The 15,208-nt window shown below is 37.2% G+C and overlaps 1 protein-coding gene across 1 annotated transcript; it reads left to right on the top strand.

Moving 5' to 3' along the window:
- Positions 1-6,187: 6,187 nt before the first annotated feature.
- Positions 6,188-15,143, top strand: MOCS2 (molybdenum cofactor synthesis 2). Its single transcript, XM_037799038.1, has 6 exons — positions 6,188-6,309; positions 7,497-7,641; positions 10,584-10,711; positions 11,288-11,438; positions 12,320-12,443; positions 14,274-15,143. Exons 2-6 carry the CDS (start codon positions 7,544-7,546, stop codon positions 14,340-14,342), a joined length of 570 nt encoding a protein of 189 aa, XP_037654966.1. The 5' UTR covers positions 6,188-6,309; positions 7,497-7,543; the 3' UTR covers positions 14,343-15,143.
- Positions 15,144-15,208: the final 65 nt, after the last annotated feature.

The following is a 15,208-nucleotide window of genomic DNA, read 5'->3' as shown; positions in this document are numbered from 1 at the left end:
AGACTATCTAATTTAACATGTCTGATCAGTTTATTTAAACAACCTAATTACATGGAACCTAGAATAGGGAATGAGATCTTGTTATTCTGTACAGGTTAACATAATACCCTGATACATCCCAGAGTATTTGGGGCAGAATATAAAAAAGTATTTGCAATGTCCCTTGAGGGACTGGAGAAACAATGTGGAACTATTAAACTTCCCCACCTGGGGAACTCTTGATACTGTCTCAAGCATTAGGGACTTCCAATTTAATAAACCAAGCCCTTGATCTTGAGGCTTGCCCTTACGAGACTTATTTTTATAATGGCAAAGCCACACCTACTTATAATTATGCCCGAGTCACACCCAAAGAACCTCTTTTATTGCTCAGATGTGGTTCTCTCTAGAAGCCAAACTCTGCAAATAAACTCACTACCCTCCTCCCTATGTGGGATATGACTTCCAGGGATGTAAATCTCCCTGGCAATGTGGAGCATGACTCCCGAGGATGAGCCTGGCCCTGGCATCATGGGATTGACAATGCCTTCTTGATCAAAAGAGGGAAAAGAAATGAAACAAAATATTCAGTGACTAAGATATTTCACAGAGTGAAAAGGTCATTCTGAAGGTAACTCTTACACAAGCTTCAGCCAGATATTGCAAATTGCCACAGTATGCCAAGCCCCAACCAAAAGTATTCCTAAAAACCCTAAAGAATACCCTGGGCTCTATCTATGGCTCTATAAAAGCTTTACTTACTAAGTTTTTTTTTTTTTTTTTTTTTTTTTTTAAAATATTAAAGCCTCCAGATTGTTCCTATGCCAAATAAGCCCTGAAACCCAGAAGTACCAGTCTCTCCAAGAACATCAACCATTTTCATTCCTCTACCACTTTTCAGCACAAGGAAGTTACAATGGCCCAGTGTGCTGGTTTGAATCTATTATATACTTCACAAAAGCCATGTCCTTTTAATCCAATCTTTTGGGTGCAGACCTACTGTGAGTGGGATCTTTTGATTAGGTTGTTTCCAGGGAAATGTGACTTCCCCCATTCAAGGTGGGTCTTATTTCACTGTAGTCCTTGAGAAGTTGGGAGAGACATCTTGAAGACAGCTGAGAGACACTTAAAGAGAAAATGCCTAGAGACATTTTGGAGACAGTTGTTGAAACCAGAACCAAGAGAACTGACACAGACCCAGACACTTGGAGATGCTAAGCTAAGACAGAAACCCAGAGTTTGCCCCGAAGAACCTAAGTAAGAACCCACAGACAATTAAGGAGAAAGCTTAAGAAAACCCAAGAAGCAAAGGACCAGCAGATGCCAGCTACATACCTTCCCATCTGTGAAAGGTGTTCCGTACGTCATCGGCCTTTTCCTAAGAGAAGGTATCTACCTCTCGATGCCTTAATTTGGACATTTTAATGGCCTTAGAGCTGTAAATCTGTGAACTAATAAACCCCCATTGTAAAAGACAATCCATTTCTGGTGTACTGCATTTCCGGCAGCTTAAGGAAACCAGAACACTGAGATATCCCTGAAGATTGAAAGAATGATTAAATGAGAGGGAGTTATAACTGAGAAGTTAGGATTTAACAAATGATTATGACTACTGACTCATTGTATAGATATTTCTTTTTAGTTTCCAGTGTATTAGAGTAGCCAGAAGGAAATACCTGAAAATGTTGAACTGCAATCCAGTAGCCTTGATCTTTGATAATTATTGTGTAACTATATAGCTCTTATCTTGTGACCATGTTTGTAAAAACCTTGGGACTGACACCCCTTTATTCAATGTATGGGTAGATGAGTAATAAAGATATGCATGCAAAAAAAAAAAAAAAAAAGGTACTAAGTAGGATCCACAGGAATGGATTAAGTTTAAGAACATGTATTTCTGGAGTACATACAGCTCCAAGCAATCATGGGTGGTATATACAAACCCTGCATTTTATGCACAATTGTTCTGTAAAGCAACAACTTTTCTAATTAAAAAAAAAAAAATAGGTTCGCATGCACAGGACTGGGGTTTAGGACTGAAACATGTCTTTGTAGGGGACATGATTCAATCTGTAACACCAAGTGTCCTAAGAGTTCAAATAACAGTAAGCAACCTACATTTTTTTATATTCATTTTATTGAGATATATTCACATACCATGCAGTCATACAAAACAAATTGTACATTCGATTGTTCACAGTACCATATTGTACATTCATCACCAAAATCAATCCCTGACACCTTCATTACACAAAAATAACAGTAATAATAATTAAAGTGAAAAAGAGCAATTAAAGTAAAAAAGAACACTGGGTGCCTTTGTTTGTTTGTTTCCTTCCATTTTTCTACACATCCATCCGTAAACTAGACAAAGGGGAGTGTGGTCCTTATGGCTTTCCCAATCCCAATCCCATTCTCACCCCTCATAAGCTACATTTTTATACAACCGTCTTCAATTATGGGTTCTGGGTTGTAGTTTGATAGTTTCAGGTATCCACCACCAGCTACCCCAATTCATTAGAACCTAAAAATGGTTGTCTATATTGTGTGTAAGAGTGCCCACCAGAGTGACCTCTTGGCTCGTTTTGGACTCTCTCTGCCACTGAAGCTTATTTTATTTCCTTTCATTTCCCCCTTTTGGTCAAGAAGATGTTCTCCATCCCATGATGCCAGGTCTACATTCCTCCCTGGGAGTCATATTCACATTGCCAAGGAGATTCACTCCCCTGGGTGTCTGATCCCACTAGGGGGTAACCTATAAATATTTATAGAATAAACAAGTTACTTTTAAAAATCAAGCAACAGAAATTTTCAAAGAGGAAAGCAAAAATGTTTTTAAAATCATTATCAATTTCACTACCCAGTTACACTAACCATCCATTATCATTTGGTGAATGTCATTACATTCCTTTTCTCTGGGCTTTATAACTAGATATAGTTTTGAAAAAATGTAATTATGCTATGTACTAATTTTTTTTTAGAATTTAATTTTACTTGAAGTAAACAACAAAATAACTGAAGTGAAACTGAAGTACAATAATCAACAGTTTATTATTTCTTCAGAAGAGATAGCTGCTCCTAAAAGAAGATCTTTCTTATATTAGTCATGGTTCTCCAGAGAAACAGAACCAATAGGGTAAGTGGATGTGTCTGTGCATGTGTGTGTGTATAGACTAAATTGTGTGGCTCACACAATTAAGGCGGCTGGCAAGTACAAATTCTGCAAGGCTGGTCAGAGGCTGGAAATTACAGTGAGTCTTGAGTCCAAATTTTTTAGGGGAGGGGGAGGCTAGAAACTCAGGGAGGAGTAAAGATGTAGTCTTGAGACAGAATTCCTTATTCTTCCAGGAACTCTCAGTTCTTTGCATTTAAGCCCTCCAACTGATTGGATGAGCCCATCCACATTATCTAGGGTTCTCTTCTTTATTTACAGTCAATGGATTGTAGATGTTAATCCCATCCAGAAAACATGTCCACAGTAACGTCTAGGCCAGTGTTTGACCAAATAACCAGAGGCCATAACCTAACCAAGATGACACAAAATTAACCATCACCCTTCTAAAACTGAAAAAAAGAAAGAAAAAAGAAAAAAAAAACATTATGAAAAATATTGAGAGCCTGGCTCTCTCACATTTGTGAGACATTTGGGGATAAACGTTTCAACTTAGGGCAGTTTCCATTATTATTATATTTTATTATTCTAATGTCATTGACATTTTACTCCATAACCATAATTCCAAAATTGATGTCTTACATTTAAATGGACTTGTATCTCACTACCAGTTTTTGTTTCTACCAGTAATTCTTTATTTTACTGAGTTATTCTGATAGATCTTGACTGGTTTTTTGTTTTGTTTTCTTTTTTGTCTAAGAAGATTTTTTAAGAAGGGCTCCTGGATATCATATTCTTTGAGTTTTTGCAAGTTTAATAATGCCAGACTTTGGCCTTTATACTTTAAGATTAGTTTGGCTGTATATACCATGTTGAGTTACGCTTTCTCAGCCTTTTGTAGGTATTGCACACCACCATCCTCTGCCACTGCATGTCAGGGAGAAGTTTGAGGCCCTCCTCACCTTTTCCTCTGTGTTCTGCCTGGATGTGAATATAATTCTTTATTTTTGATGTTTAGCGACTCTACCATAGTATATGTAGGTGTTAACTAGTCCTTATCAAATTCCCTGCTTACAGCTTCCACCTGTTTTCTCCAGCATCCTCTCCCACTTCTTTCCTTGCCAACTAATCTCCCTGCCCTGAACGCATTATGTTGCTTTTTATCCCGTGGCTTGACTCAGCCTAGCGAAATCTGTTCAGCCCCCGACTGCCACTCTGCTATTTCTTGCTACTCATTCTACAAGATTTAGCTCCATCATCTTGTTGAAATCTTCTTTGACACACTCCCCAGGTGACCCAGCCACTTTCCCCTCCCATCCCCATGAAATGCAACATACAGCTCCAGCAGCATGTTTGGTCCACAGAATCATCATTAATGGTGTATGATTGTCTCCCACCCCAGACTGTGAGCTCCAAGTGGGAGGGTGCGGGGATGGGGGGGTGGGGGTGGGTGGGGTGGAGGTGGACATCTAACGTGTATCCAAGTAACTCCCCAACAACTGAACTAAATTAGAGAGTTCTTATTGCTAATAAATTGGAAATGCTCGGTGGGTAAAATGCGGACAAATTACTGAACAGGTGATAAACAGGAAAAGTGTAAATCTGATACAGCTCGAATGCTCCCATATGGTGATGGCTCTGATAAGACTTTAAGGAACAATAATCAGATACCTCACGGCAGAAGAGATAAAAAGTCAAAGGAAACGTAGAAAAGAGAGAGTGGAAAAACTGGATCTCTTCTTTCTGGAGGGCGGGATTATTAGCTGAACCTCAATTACGCAGGTGGCAACTGTCCAAGTTGTCTGGCGTCTGCTCTCCGACACCGAGGCCTCCCTTCCAGGAAGAAGGGCAGTCATGGCCAGCCATTTATCCATTAGATGACGCCTCTAGCTCACTCCTGCCACAGACATCCGCCTGTGAGTGGGAAACCAAAAGAGTTTCCGGAGCAATGACCAGCAGAAATCCTACGGGCAGAAAGGCGGGGCGGAGCTAGCTCTGCGCATGTTCTATGCGGGCGGAAGGAGCCGTCAGTTTGCGCCTGCGCTCTCAGTAACCCAAAGTCTCCGCTTTCGCGGCCGCCAGCCTGTGCTGACGCTTCCTAGCGGAATGATTCAACAGTGCCAGGTAAGGGTGCGGCTCGGTCGCTCAAGTGTGGGCGTAGGGCTTTATCAGGCGTATCTGCCTGCTCGTTCGTTCCACTGATCCGGTCCCTGTTCAGCAGCACCTTTCGCCTTTTTTGACCCCACCCTAGTTCGTGTATTAGGTCTGGGGCTGCGACCGCCACCGCCGTGGCGCCCCTCTCGGATTCCGGGGCTGACCTCTGGGCACCTCAGCAAAGTTCAAGTCCACTCCATGAATTATTGGTGTCCAGGCCACGGTATTGAGGACTGACTTCGTTTTTAAAGACGCCCTCGGCCTCTTGGCTCTTTGTTTCTCAGATTGTTTATTTTGATGAAGACAAGTTATTAATTTAAAAAGAAATTCGCTTAAGAATCCTTAGGAAGAAATGTCTTTCAGCTATGTTAATTGCTTAAATACCGACTTATCCTCTTATTTCAAACCCACGTGCTTTTATAAATGTCAGGTTTGTATGTTGCGTAACTTAATCCTCGGCAGCTGGATCGATGTAACGTACACTGTTACCAAAGGTTGACAACCGTTAAAGAAAAGTCTTTCACGTATACGGTCTTCTTTTTTTATAAATTTAAGTGATTCATCTCTTGACTCAGACATTTGAACACTGTTTTAACTCTTCAGGGTCTGAAGTGTTTATAAAAGACGCTATAATTTTATATTAATTTAACCCATATTTTTAAAGGAGATATTATTAGCATTTTAGTTATGGTACAGTTAAGTTTGTAAAACCAAAAAGGCATCCCGAAATTAGTTCAGATTGTGTTAAATAAAAATTTTTCAAAATTTGAACTTGTAAATATGTTGAAATTTTTGTATGGGTGATTTAATTTTCTCTAATGTAAAAACTTTGTTTTTGATTAAAATAATACATTTGAAAATCAAGAAAATGTTCTAGTGTAGGCAGACAGAAAAGGACAGTGAATTGTACTGTTGAAAGCATTTTCATTTCTCCTTTTTCAGATTGAAGTGTTGTATTTTGCAAAAAGTGCTGAAATAGCAGGAGTTCGTTCAGAGACCATTTCTGTACCACAACAAATAAAAGCATTGCAGCTGTGGAAGGAGCTAGAAACTCGACATCCTGGGTAGTTAATAATTTGTGGAATGCATATAATTAACACTTGTTAATATTTAAAAAAATGTGTAAATGATAAAAGCAAAAAAAATAAAGTTGATTTTGGTTTCCATTCCAAATGTCATAAAAGGCCATTAATTATATTTTCCTGGTACTGCACCTGAAAACTTAAATTCCGGTATATGGAAAAGCTTTTAAGAGGTTAAAGATATTTTACTAAAACACTGGGAGACTCCCAGAGGGACATGATTATATCTGCTTTTATAAGTCACAAAGTACAGAAAATGTAGATTCTGCATTTCTGTCGCATTGAATGAAATCGTTACAAATTCTGTTAAAAATGTGTGTCTTAAAATTTTTTGACCCATTTCCTCTTCAGAGAATTCAAAATAGAAGTTTCTAAGGTTAAAAAAAAAAAAAAAAAAAAGTGAGGTAAATCATGGATGCTGAATTTGAGCTTCTGCAATATATTATTTTTTATGATTCTTGAAAATCTATAATTTTAATGTTATCATTCCCACCTTAAGTCCTCTTGGAATGAAGTATGAAAGTGACTTTTTTGAAAGTGTTCCAGAAACATTATTAGTGTCACTTAAATCTGCATAGATATTTAACCTGGAAGTACTAGTGGTTTGTGTAACATACTCCACAATGCATATTCAAAAGGAAAACTACTGCTTCTTCATTCCCTATCTTTAAAGTTATTCCTAAATTGCTCTTCTGATTAAACAAACATGGTAGGGACTTTGTTCTGCTTTACCTCCAACTTTTTTTTACCTGCAGGAAGATACTTGCTCTTGTGGGAAATTTCCTAGCTACACTCAGATTATACTTAGATGAAAGCCTCCTGGGGAGGAAGGAAATTTTTCTTTTTTTTTTTTTTTTTTGCCTGGTCTGAATGTTGTCTCCAGTGTAGTTTTTTTTTGTTTAATTTCTTAAGACACACAATGTCCAGTAAAAAAAAATGTTAGCAATTTAATGTGTTCTTTGTGGTGAGATACCAAGCGCAGGAACGTGGGATAAGTATGTCTTTCAGTGGATACGTCCTTACTCTACAGACTATGAGACGGTTTGATTAGTTGGTTTGCAAATGCTTCTCAGAGTAGTATTTATTTAATGTCTTTAATTTTGGCTGAAGAGGCATGGACTGTATCACGGCATTGATCCTTCAAATTATGCTTTTTTTTTTCACTTCAGATTGGCCGATGTTAGAAATCAGGTGATATTTGCTGTTCGTCAAGAATATGTCGAGCTTGGAGATCAACTCCTCCTGCTTCAGTCAGGAGACGAAGTTGCCATTATCCCACCCATTAGTGGCGGATAGTGGTTTTGGGCCACTTGGGTATGTGTGATTTGATTTTCTTAACCAGTATTGTGGAGAATTAGCATACAAGTGATAGCTTGTAATGGGTTGCTGTTACTGTAGCCCCTTCATAAGTCTGCACCAACTCTTTATTGATGCAACAACTCTTTATTGGCACAGACAGACTTATGAATACCTACCTACCATCTCTGCATCAGCTCTATTGTAAACAATTTAATGTTGGTTTGATATGTTCATTGTTTTCATTTAACATAGTTTATTGAGACTTTATTATGTGCCAGGGGCAGTGTTGGGCACAGCAGTATTAACATACCCATTTTGCAGCTGGGAAAACTGAAATTCATAGAATTTACAAAAACTTGCCTGTGATCATCATATAGGTAATAAGTGGCAGTGTCAACATATGTGCTCAGATTATTGTACTCTCTATGTGCTTTTTCACAAACATATTTAACAATACTGGATAATGTATTTCCTTGGCACAGAGAAATGTCAGAAAATTGCACAGCTGGAAAGTCAAAAGACCACTATGCATGAAAAAGAAAGCTTACCATTTCCCAGGTGTAAATGTATAGCTTTATTATAGATGTGTGGCAAATGACTCTGGACCCATGTCATTTTTCCAAACAACTTAGTCCATATTTGAGTCGGGTGGTGTATAAGAATATTCCTCAGTATAGTTTGGAGAGGTCATGCTTTGCTTCCAAATAGTCAGAAAGAATAAGACCTAATTTATTGTCACTAAAGAATAAATAATGTAAAAATTTTAAAAATCATCCCTGATTAAAAAAACTCTTGGTAAGTTAGGAATGAAATAAATTTTTCTTAATTTGATAGGGTTTTTATCCAAAATCAATCATAAATATACGTAATTGCAAAGCACTGGTTTTATTAAAGAAAGGAATAAGCCCAAGAAGGCTGGGTTTGTTTTGTTTTGTTTCATATATATTTTTTTCACTCTTCTGGAGGTCCTAGCCAATGCCACAAAATGTGAAGAATAAATATTGGAAAGCAGATTGTCTAATATGTTGACATTCATATTGGGTAGGAATACTGTAGGAGAGAATTTCAGGCAGAAGGAGTACAAGCAAAATCCCCATTGGGGGAAATACTTGACTGACATATAGGAAATTGGACAACATGGCTAAGTCTTAGAGAGTCTAAAGAAGATAGAATTGGGTTCACATTTTTTTTTTTAAGTCCTGATTTCAGGTGTTTTATTGGCTTATAAATGTTGCCTATTAAAAGGATCCCTGAATATTTTGACATATTTTGCTATCTAAATTAAATCTGTCTCAGGCTTACTATCTGGAAAAAATAAAAGAATTCCTTGTTAGATATGTATTTCAGTTTTTTTGGAAACTGTGGTCACCATGTCACCACCATGATTTTAAGAGGTTTAAAATGGTATTTTGCAGAGTTTGGAATTTAGTCAGAAAACAGTGGGCTGCCATTCAAGGAGTGTTTATGTGTAATGATTAGAGCTGTTCTTTAGAAAGATTAGAAAGATAACTCAGCAGCATTGTGTAGTATTTGAGTTTGTTTAATAGAATTTATGTAATTTTAGAAACTGCAAGTTACGTTTATGTTTAGTCTATGTCCTTGTATAATCAAAAATTGTGGGAATTCAGAATGGTAAGGAACTCCCATACCATATTTTGTATACCTATGTTTTATTGAAGGAAAAAGAGGTAGAAGCAACTGAAGTGACATGCAGGTGTTGAATTGAGTTCAGTGGTGTATGAGTAATCCTGTGTTTCTGTACAGTAACTGGAAGGAGATAGGGAAAAGAGCATGGACTTTGTAAGGAATCTTGGTTGGAATTTCAGCACCTTGAGTGAGTCCTTAATTTCTCTGAGTCCCCTCTCACTCACCTTTCAAAGTGGGATAAAACCTTACAGAATTTATGGTTATATCCAGACACCTAATCATGGCCTATAAGGTCCTGCTTCTACCTGTCCAGCCTTAGCCCTTCCTGTTCATTCTCTCCCTTATTCCCTGAGCACGCCGTCATCTCCTTTCCTGTCCCAGAGCCTTTGCATTTGCCGTTGCCTTTACCCGGGGTCCTTTCCTCCTGTGTGTTTATGTGGCTGGCTGGCTTATCTTTCAGGTCCCAACTTTAAATGTTACCTCTTAAGAGAAGCCTTCCTGCATCCCCGTATCTCATGTGGCTCTTCTCCCTGCCCCTGTGCTCTGTCACAAACCCTGTTTACTTGTATAAGTTATCCCTATTTGTAATTATTTTACTTGTTTATTGCTTTGCTTTCCCTCATTAGAATATAGGCACCATGAGGGTTGGAAGCTTGTATCTTTTTTTCCCTAGTCTATAAACAGTGCCTGGCATTAGTCCCTGGCATTTGTGAGTATATACTAATTGTTTGATGAATGAATTGAGAAAACTTATGGGAAAAGACTTTGTACAACACCTGGAGAACAAGCGTGCAGTTCATTCCCTTGTTTCTTCACTTACGTAATTGGGATTGTGGCAGGTTGTACAGTGAACTCCGGTCCTGTAGAATAGGCGTCACTTCTTCATTGGTTAATTCATCTCTTCCTCTCTTTTTTGAATGAAGGAAAAGGCAGTTCTAGATGTGGTGCTTGATAATGTAGTGGTTAGAGATGATGTGTGTGTAGATGGAGGGTGGAATATGTAAACTATATCATGATGGGAGATATGAGGCAATCATAGAATTTGGAGTAGATTTGCGTTGGAGATGTATCACATTTTAAGGTGATCGTGTTAATGGTAAATTCCTTTTTATATCATGTTTAACTCATTAGGGACATTTATAAATATATTGAGTTTTTCTAAATTTTGCATGTGCTTATTTTATCATTCAGGTCAAATCACGCCCCTCAACATATCTACTGTAGAAAAAATATAAATTGAGAAACAGCCTATAAGTTGGGTGTTTTGCTCCTAAAACTAGTGTTAAATTTTATTAATATTCTATTTCTAGGAAAGATATGAATGAAATTGAAGAGAAATCTAAAGATATAATAAAATTCACTGTAGAGAAACTTTCAGTAGATCAAGTCTCACAGTTGGTGATTTCTCCACTCTGTGGTGCAGTATCCCTATTTGTGGGTGAGTTGTAATTTTTACAGCATTTATTGAGCTTGCAAGACAGTAGAAATTCCAGTGTTTCCCATGTTCAGTGTTATATATTTAGTATTAAGATGATTTTAAGGTGCTGCACAACGAATCAAAAAGACCCAAGGTAGTAGGTAGAAATTTTTGTTGTTTTTGTTTTAATAATCTTCTAATTAATCTAAATTAAATTACAGAGCATAAAAAAGTCAGAGAAAAGTCATTGTTAGGAAAGACCATCTATATTTTTGAAAATTGAGGAGAAAAAAATCTATGTGATGATAGTCCTAGGTGCATAAATTCATTACTTTGAAGTATCAAATGTTAACTGTAAGTCAGAAAAGGAATATGCCCTGGGTTGTTAATATGAGCCTTTCTTAATCAGTGTTGTTTTATTCTTTTGTCATCTGTGTAATAATTATCTTTTTTTCCCTACAAATTATTTTGTAGAAAATTTTTAAAGTAATTTTCAGACAAATTGATTTTACTTGTTTACTATTCAAAGCTAATCCTTTTTCTTTTAATTTGCTATTTCTGTTATAGAGAAAACTTCATTGCAATTTTTTTTTTAAGGGACTACAAGAAATAACTTTGAAGGAAAAAAAGTCATTAGCTTAGAATATGAAGCATATCTACCAATGGCAGAAAATGAAGTCAGAAAAATCTGTAATGACATCAGGCAGAAATGGCCAGTGAAGCACATAGCAGTGTTCCATAGATTTGGGTATGTTTTTCTTTATCGATTTAAAAGATAAAGAATCTTTCATAGGAATTCTGTATTACTGTGGGAGGAATGTCTGTATATTATTTCTGGAGGGCAAAGAGACACCTGGCCAATGCCTTCAGCAGTGGCCAGCTGGTTGCAACATTGGGAGTGACATTGTTGCCTCTGGTGCTGGAACAGTAACTTTGCAAATGTGCAGAGACTTTCAGCCCTGGGCCTCAAGCCTGTGCTTAACGCGTGCTGATGTCTTTGAGGCCTCTTGAGAATTGTTTTGTGGTGTGACCTCTGTTTAATATGACAGTCTGCTGGAGGTTCTCTTTGAAGGCCATTAAATTAGTTTGCCTCTTTCTACCACGAAGAGGAAGAGTTCTAGGCTTTAAAAAGAAGCCAGTAATTGAAATTACATCTATCATTTTGGATTAGTTACTATTTTGCTACTAGAAACTATTAATTTTTATTTGTAATCATTTATTTTATTAATAAGTTATGCTGTCAATCCTATTCTTGATATTTATTGCATATTAACATCACTTTGAATTCTGTGTTATACTCAGTATAGTGCAACTTTTATGTCTAGGCATTACCTGGCACTGTGCATTGTTTGTTTGAATCAGATGTTTGTGGAATCAATGAAAGGTCCCTTTCTCTTTGGTATAGGTTTAGTGGATGGATGCTCATAAAATAACCACAACCTTAGTATCCCCTCTTGCTGAAGGCAACTGGGATGAATTACTGTTTTCTAACTAAACTGATGTTTAAGTAAAACACAACTATAGTGTAGTTCCAGGAATACGTAACTGTAATTTTTTTTCATGTGCGTGGGAGACTCCTTAACACATAGATACAGAGGAGATGGTAATTTTTTTTTCTTCCTGTAAAAGTTTGGTTCCAGTGTCAGAAGCAAGCGTGATTATTGCTGTGTCCTCAGCCCACAGGGCTGCATCCCTGGAAGCTGTGAGTTTTGCCATTGATGCCTTGAAAGCCAGGGTGCCTATATGGAAAAAGGTAAGTTAAGAAAATATCTAATTTTGTCTTTTGGACATCATGAGTTTTTTCAGCAATTCTTCATAAAGGGTGTGAAGTAAGAGTCAAACAGTTTGTATTCATGCTCTTTCCCCTGACTTTATAAAAACTTGTTTTACCTGTGAAATAGGGCTTTTATGTAATGCCTCTTTTCCATGGTTTGTTAAGCATAAAAATAAATGCCTCAAAGACTATAAAGCCTCAACAAGTGGTAACAATTAGAATTCCTAGTCTGGACTGTGCCAGTGGTTCATACATAAAGTAATTTTCCTTGAATTCTAGTCTTTCCTTTGGAGGGTAAGAATAATTGTGGCTATTTAAGCAATGACTAAAATGAGAGATTTTTCAAGGCAGAAGTTTCCTAGAGATCCTTCTTTTTAGGGAAAAAAAGGGGGGGGGGGTTATTACCTCCTCTGAGAAAGGGCATAGTGAATGAATTTAAAAAAAAAAGTGGGATAACATAACTTATTTTCTGTTAATAAGTCAAACCAATCAATAAGAACAAGAAATTCTCTGGCTAAATAGAAAATTCTGAAGGAATTAAAAGGCCCAACTCCCTACTTTTTCCCCTGGTGTAGCAACATTAATCATGAGATTATCCTGAACTTGCAAACATGTGTAATTACACTTAGGAGTCTAGAATTGCCCACAGCATTGTGACTGATGATAAAGCTGAGGAATTAATTAACCCTGCAGTAGATCAGAAGGCCAAAGCCAGTGTTGAGTCTCTGTTCCTTCCTAGGAGCATGCTGTCTCAAATGAGCAAATTGATCTCAGAACCAGGGCCTGTGAAATTTAGTGACCATATTTACTGAATAAAAAGGGAAACCCATTTTGATACGGATATACTTTAGAATTAGAGGATAGGATATGTGACAAGGAACCATCTTAGTAAAGCTCAGATAAAGGGTTTACTTTGCCACCATTGAGACAGACAATGAATCAGGACCCAGATTGGGAGAGGAAGAGTATTCCAAAATGAGCTGCAGGTGTGGGCAGCAAGGGTAGCTTTCTTTACCAGGTAGGAAGGATTAGACTGTCAGCTGACAGAAAGTAGATGAGGGGGTAGGCCCAGAAAATAAGGAAAAGGGGTAGGAGTTGGGGCATACTCTCGTTTTTATGTTTGAGGACTAGCTGGGCTCTCCATTTGATCTTGTCTGTCTGCAGAGGGTTGAAGGATGTACAGGTGGTCAGAGGACAGTTGAGTTTGGATTCCTACTCCTACAGAAATAGAATCTGACTAGAGAGTAAGAAGAGCAAATGATATGTTCTCCTCTTCCACAAATTATTTAATTTCTAAACTGGTTCTAGTCACAGCCTGTGCTTTGAGGTATCTGTGATGTAGGGAAGGAGTGGGCAGGTAGGAGGGCCGTACCTTACAGAGTCTGTGAATGGTCATTTAATTTAACAGCTGATGGAAATTGTTCCTGTGCCTTTGGAAAAGCATATTTGGAAATGTAGTAGATGTGCTTGGAAAGAAAAAAAAATGTTTAAAACTAAAGACCTTCCATCTTCCCCTATATACCCTTGCTGACACTGCCTCCTGTCATAGCCCCAGATGGAATTGTTTATTCCCTTCTGTGGTTGCATCTTGTCATGTTCTGGCTTCTTGATGTCTTTCTGCTACCGGATTAGGAGTCCTTAAGTGTAGGGAGTGTGTTTATTCCTTTTTTTCTGCTCTCATTGTTTTCTACAAATGTGTGTTGAGTAGATCTAAATTGATGTGGTATTCACTTGCCTGATTTATTCAAATGTATTTGCATTTATTGAAATGTTCTATTTTGAATATCTGTTATGCTTCTGTTTTTTTAGGAAATGTATGAAGAGTCAGCATCATCTTGGAAAAGAAACAAAGAATGCTTTTGGGCAACCAACAGTTAAATCACTTATATTTTTAGAGTGCTGAATTTTGCATTTTGATTTTTCCTCTCAACAACACACTAACTTTACTGAAATACAAAAGAGAGAGAGAGAGAAGAAAAGAAAATGGAAGTGTAGGCCAAGGCCTTATATTAGAACTAGAGATAGAGGAAGGACTTGAGAGAAGAAGTGGGATAACTTCAGTCATTGTCTGTGGTAGAAATAACATTGCATGACTAAATTCTGATGGTGATGCTGCTCACATTGATGCATGGCCCCTGCTCACTGATTGTAACTGTCTGAGAGAGAGCCTTCCTCCCACTTTCAGTGATGTCGTTGTTATCAGGGATGGAGGATGGGAGTGTTGGCAGAGTTGGAACGTAGGACAAGTTATTTTCAAACAGTTGATAGTATTTTTAGAATTTATATACTTAAAAAAACTGAAACTAAATAAACACATGACTTAAGTTTAAAAACAATGTTTCCTATTTTTTTAATTCAGTGATGATACTTAAAATATTTTATAATCTGGAAATTTCTAGTATTTCAGAATTTGTAATCTTACCATAAACATTATATTTTATTAGTTATTAATATTGTATCAGTATAAAATCAGCATGAAATTGTAAAACTAGACAAATTGCAACAGGGTGGTGTGTGTTCTAATGTTAGTTGATGTGTAAAATTTGACCCATGATGGAGTAAAAAGGAAAATTATATGGTAATTTATTAAAGCATTTTCAGATAGTTTTCTTTTTAGTTGCTTATTAACATCATTAGTGAAGTCATTAATAAACAGTTAAGTTTTCTGCAAGATCTCTACACTAAACAATGACTGAATTTTTTCTTGGGCAACCTTTATACTATCTAGATACACCTGAGCATGT

The sequence above is a fragment of the Choloepus didactylus genome, chromosome 11 (genome assembly GCF_015220235.1).
Source record: "Choloepus didactylus isolate mChoDid1 chromosome 11, mChoDid1.pri, whole genome shotgun sequence".
NCBI lineage: Eukaryota > Metazoa > Chordata > Mammalia > Pilosa > Megalonychidae > Choloepus > Choloepus didactylus.
This window is presented reverse-complemented; position numbering and strand designations above follow the sequence as displayed.

Excerpts from the sequence above, each read along its gene's own strand:
- MOCS2 (XM_037799038.1), top strand. The coding sequence starts at position 7,544 with ATGTCGAGCTTGGAGATCAACTCCTCCTGCTTCAGTCAGGAGACGAAG. Across the intron at positions 10,712-11,287 it reads TGCAGTATCCCTATTTGTGG|GGACTACAAGAAATAACTTT; the intron begins GTGAGTTGTAAT and ends TTTTTTTTTAAG. Across the intron at positions 12,444-14,273 it reads GGGTGCCTATATGGAAAAAG|GAAATGTATGAAGAGTCAGC; the intron begins GTAAGTTAAGAA and ends CTGTTTTTTTAG.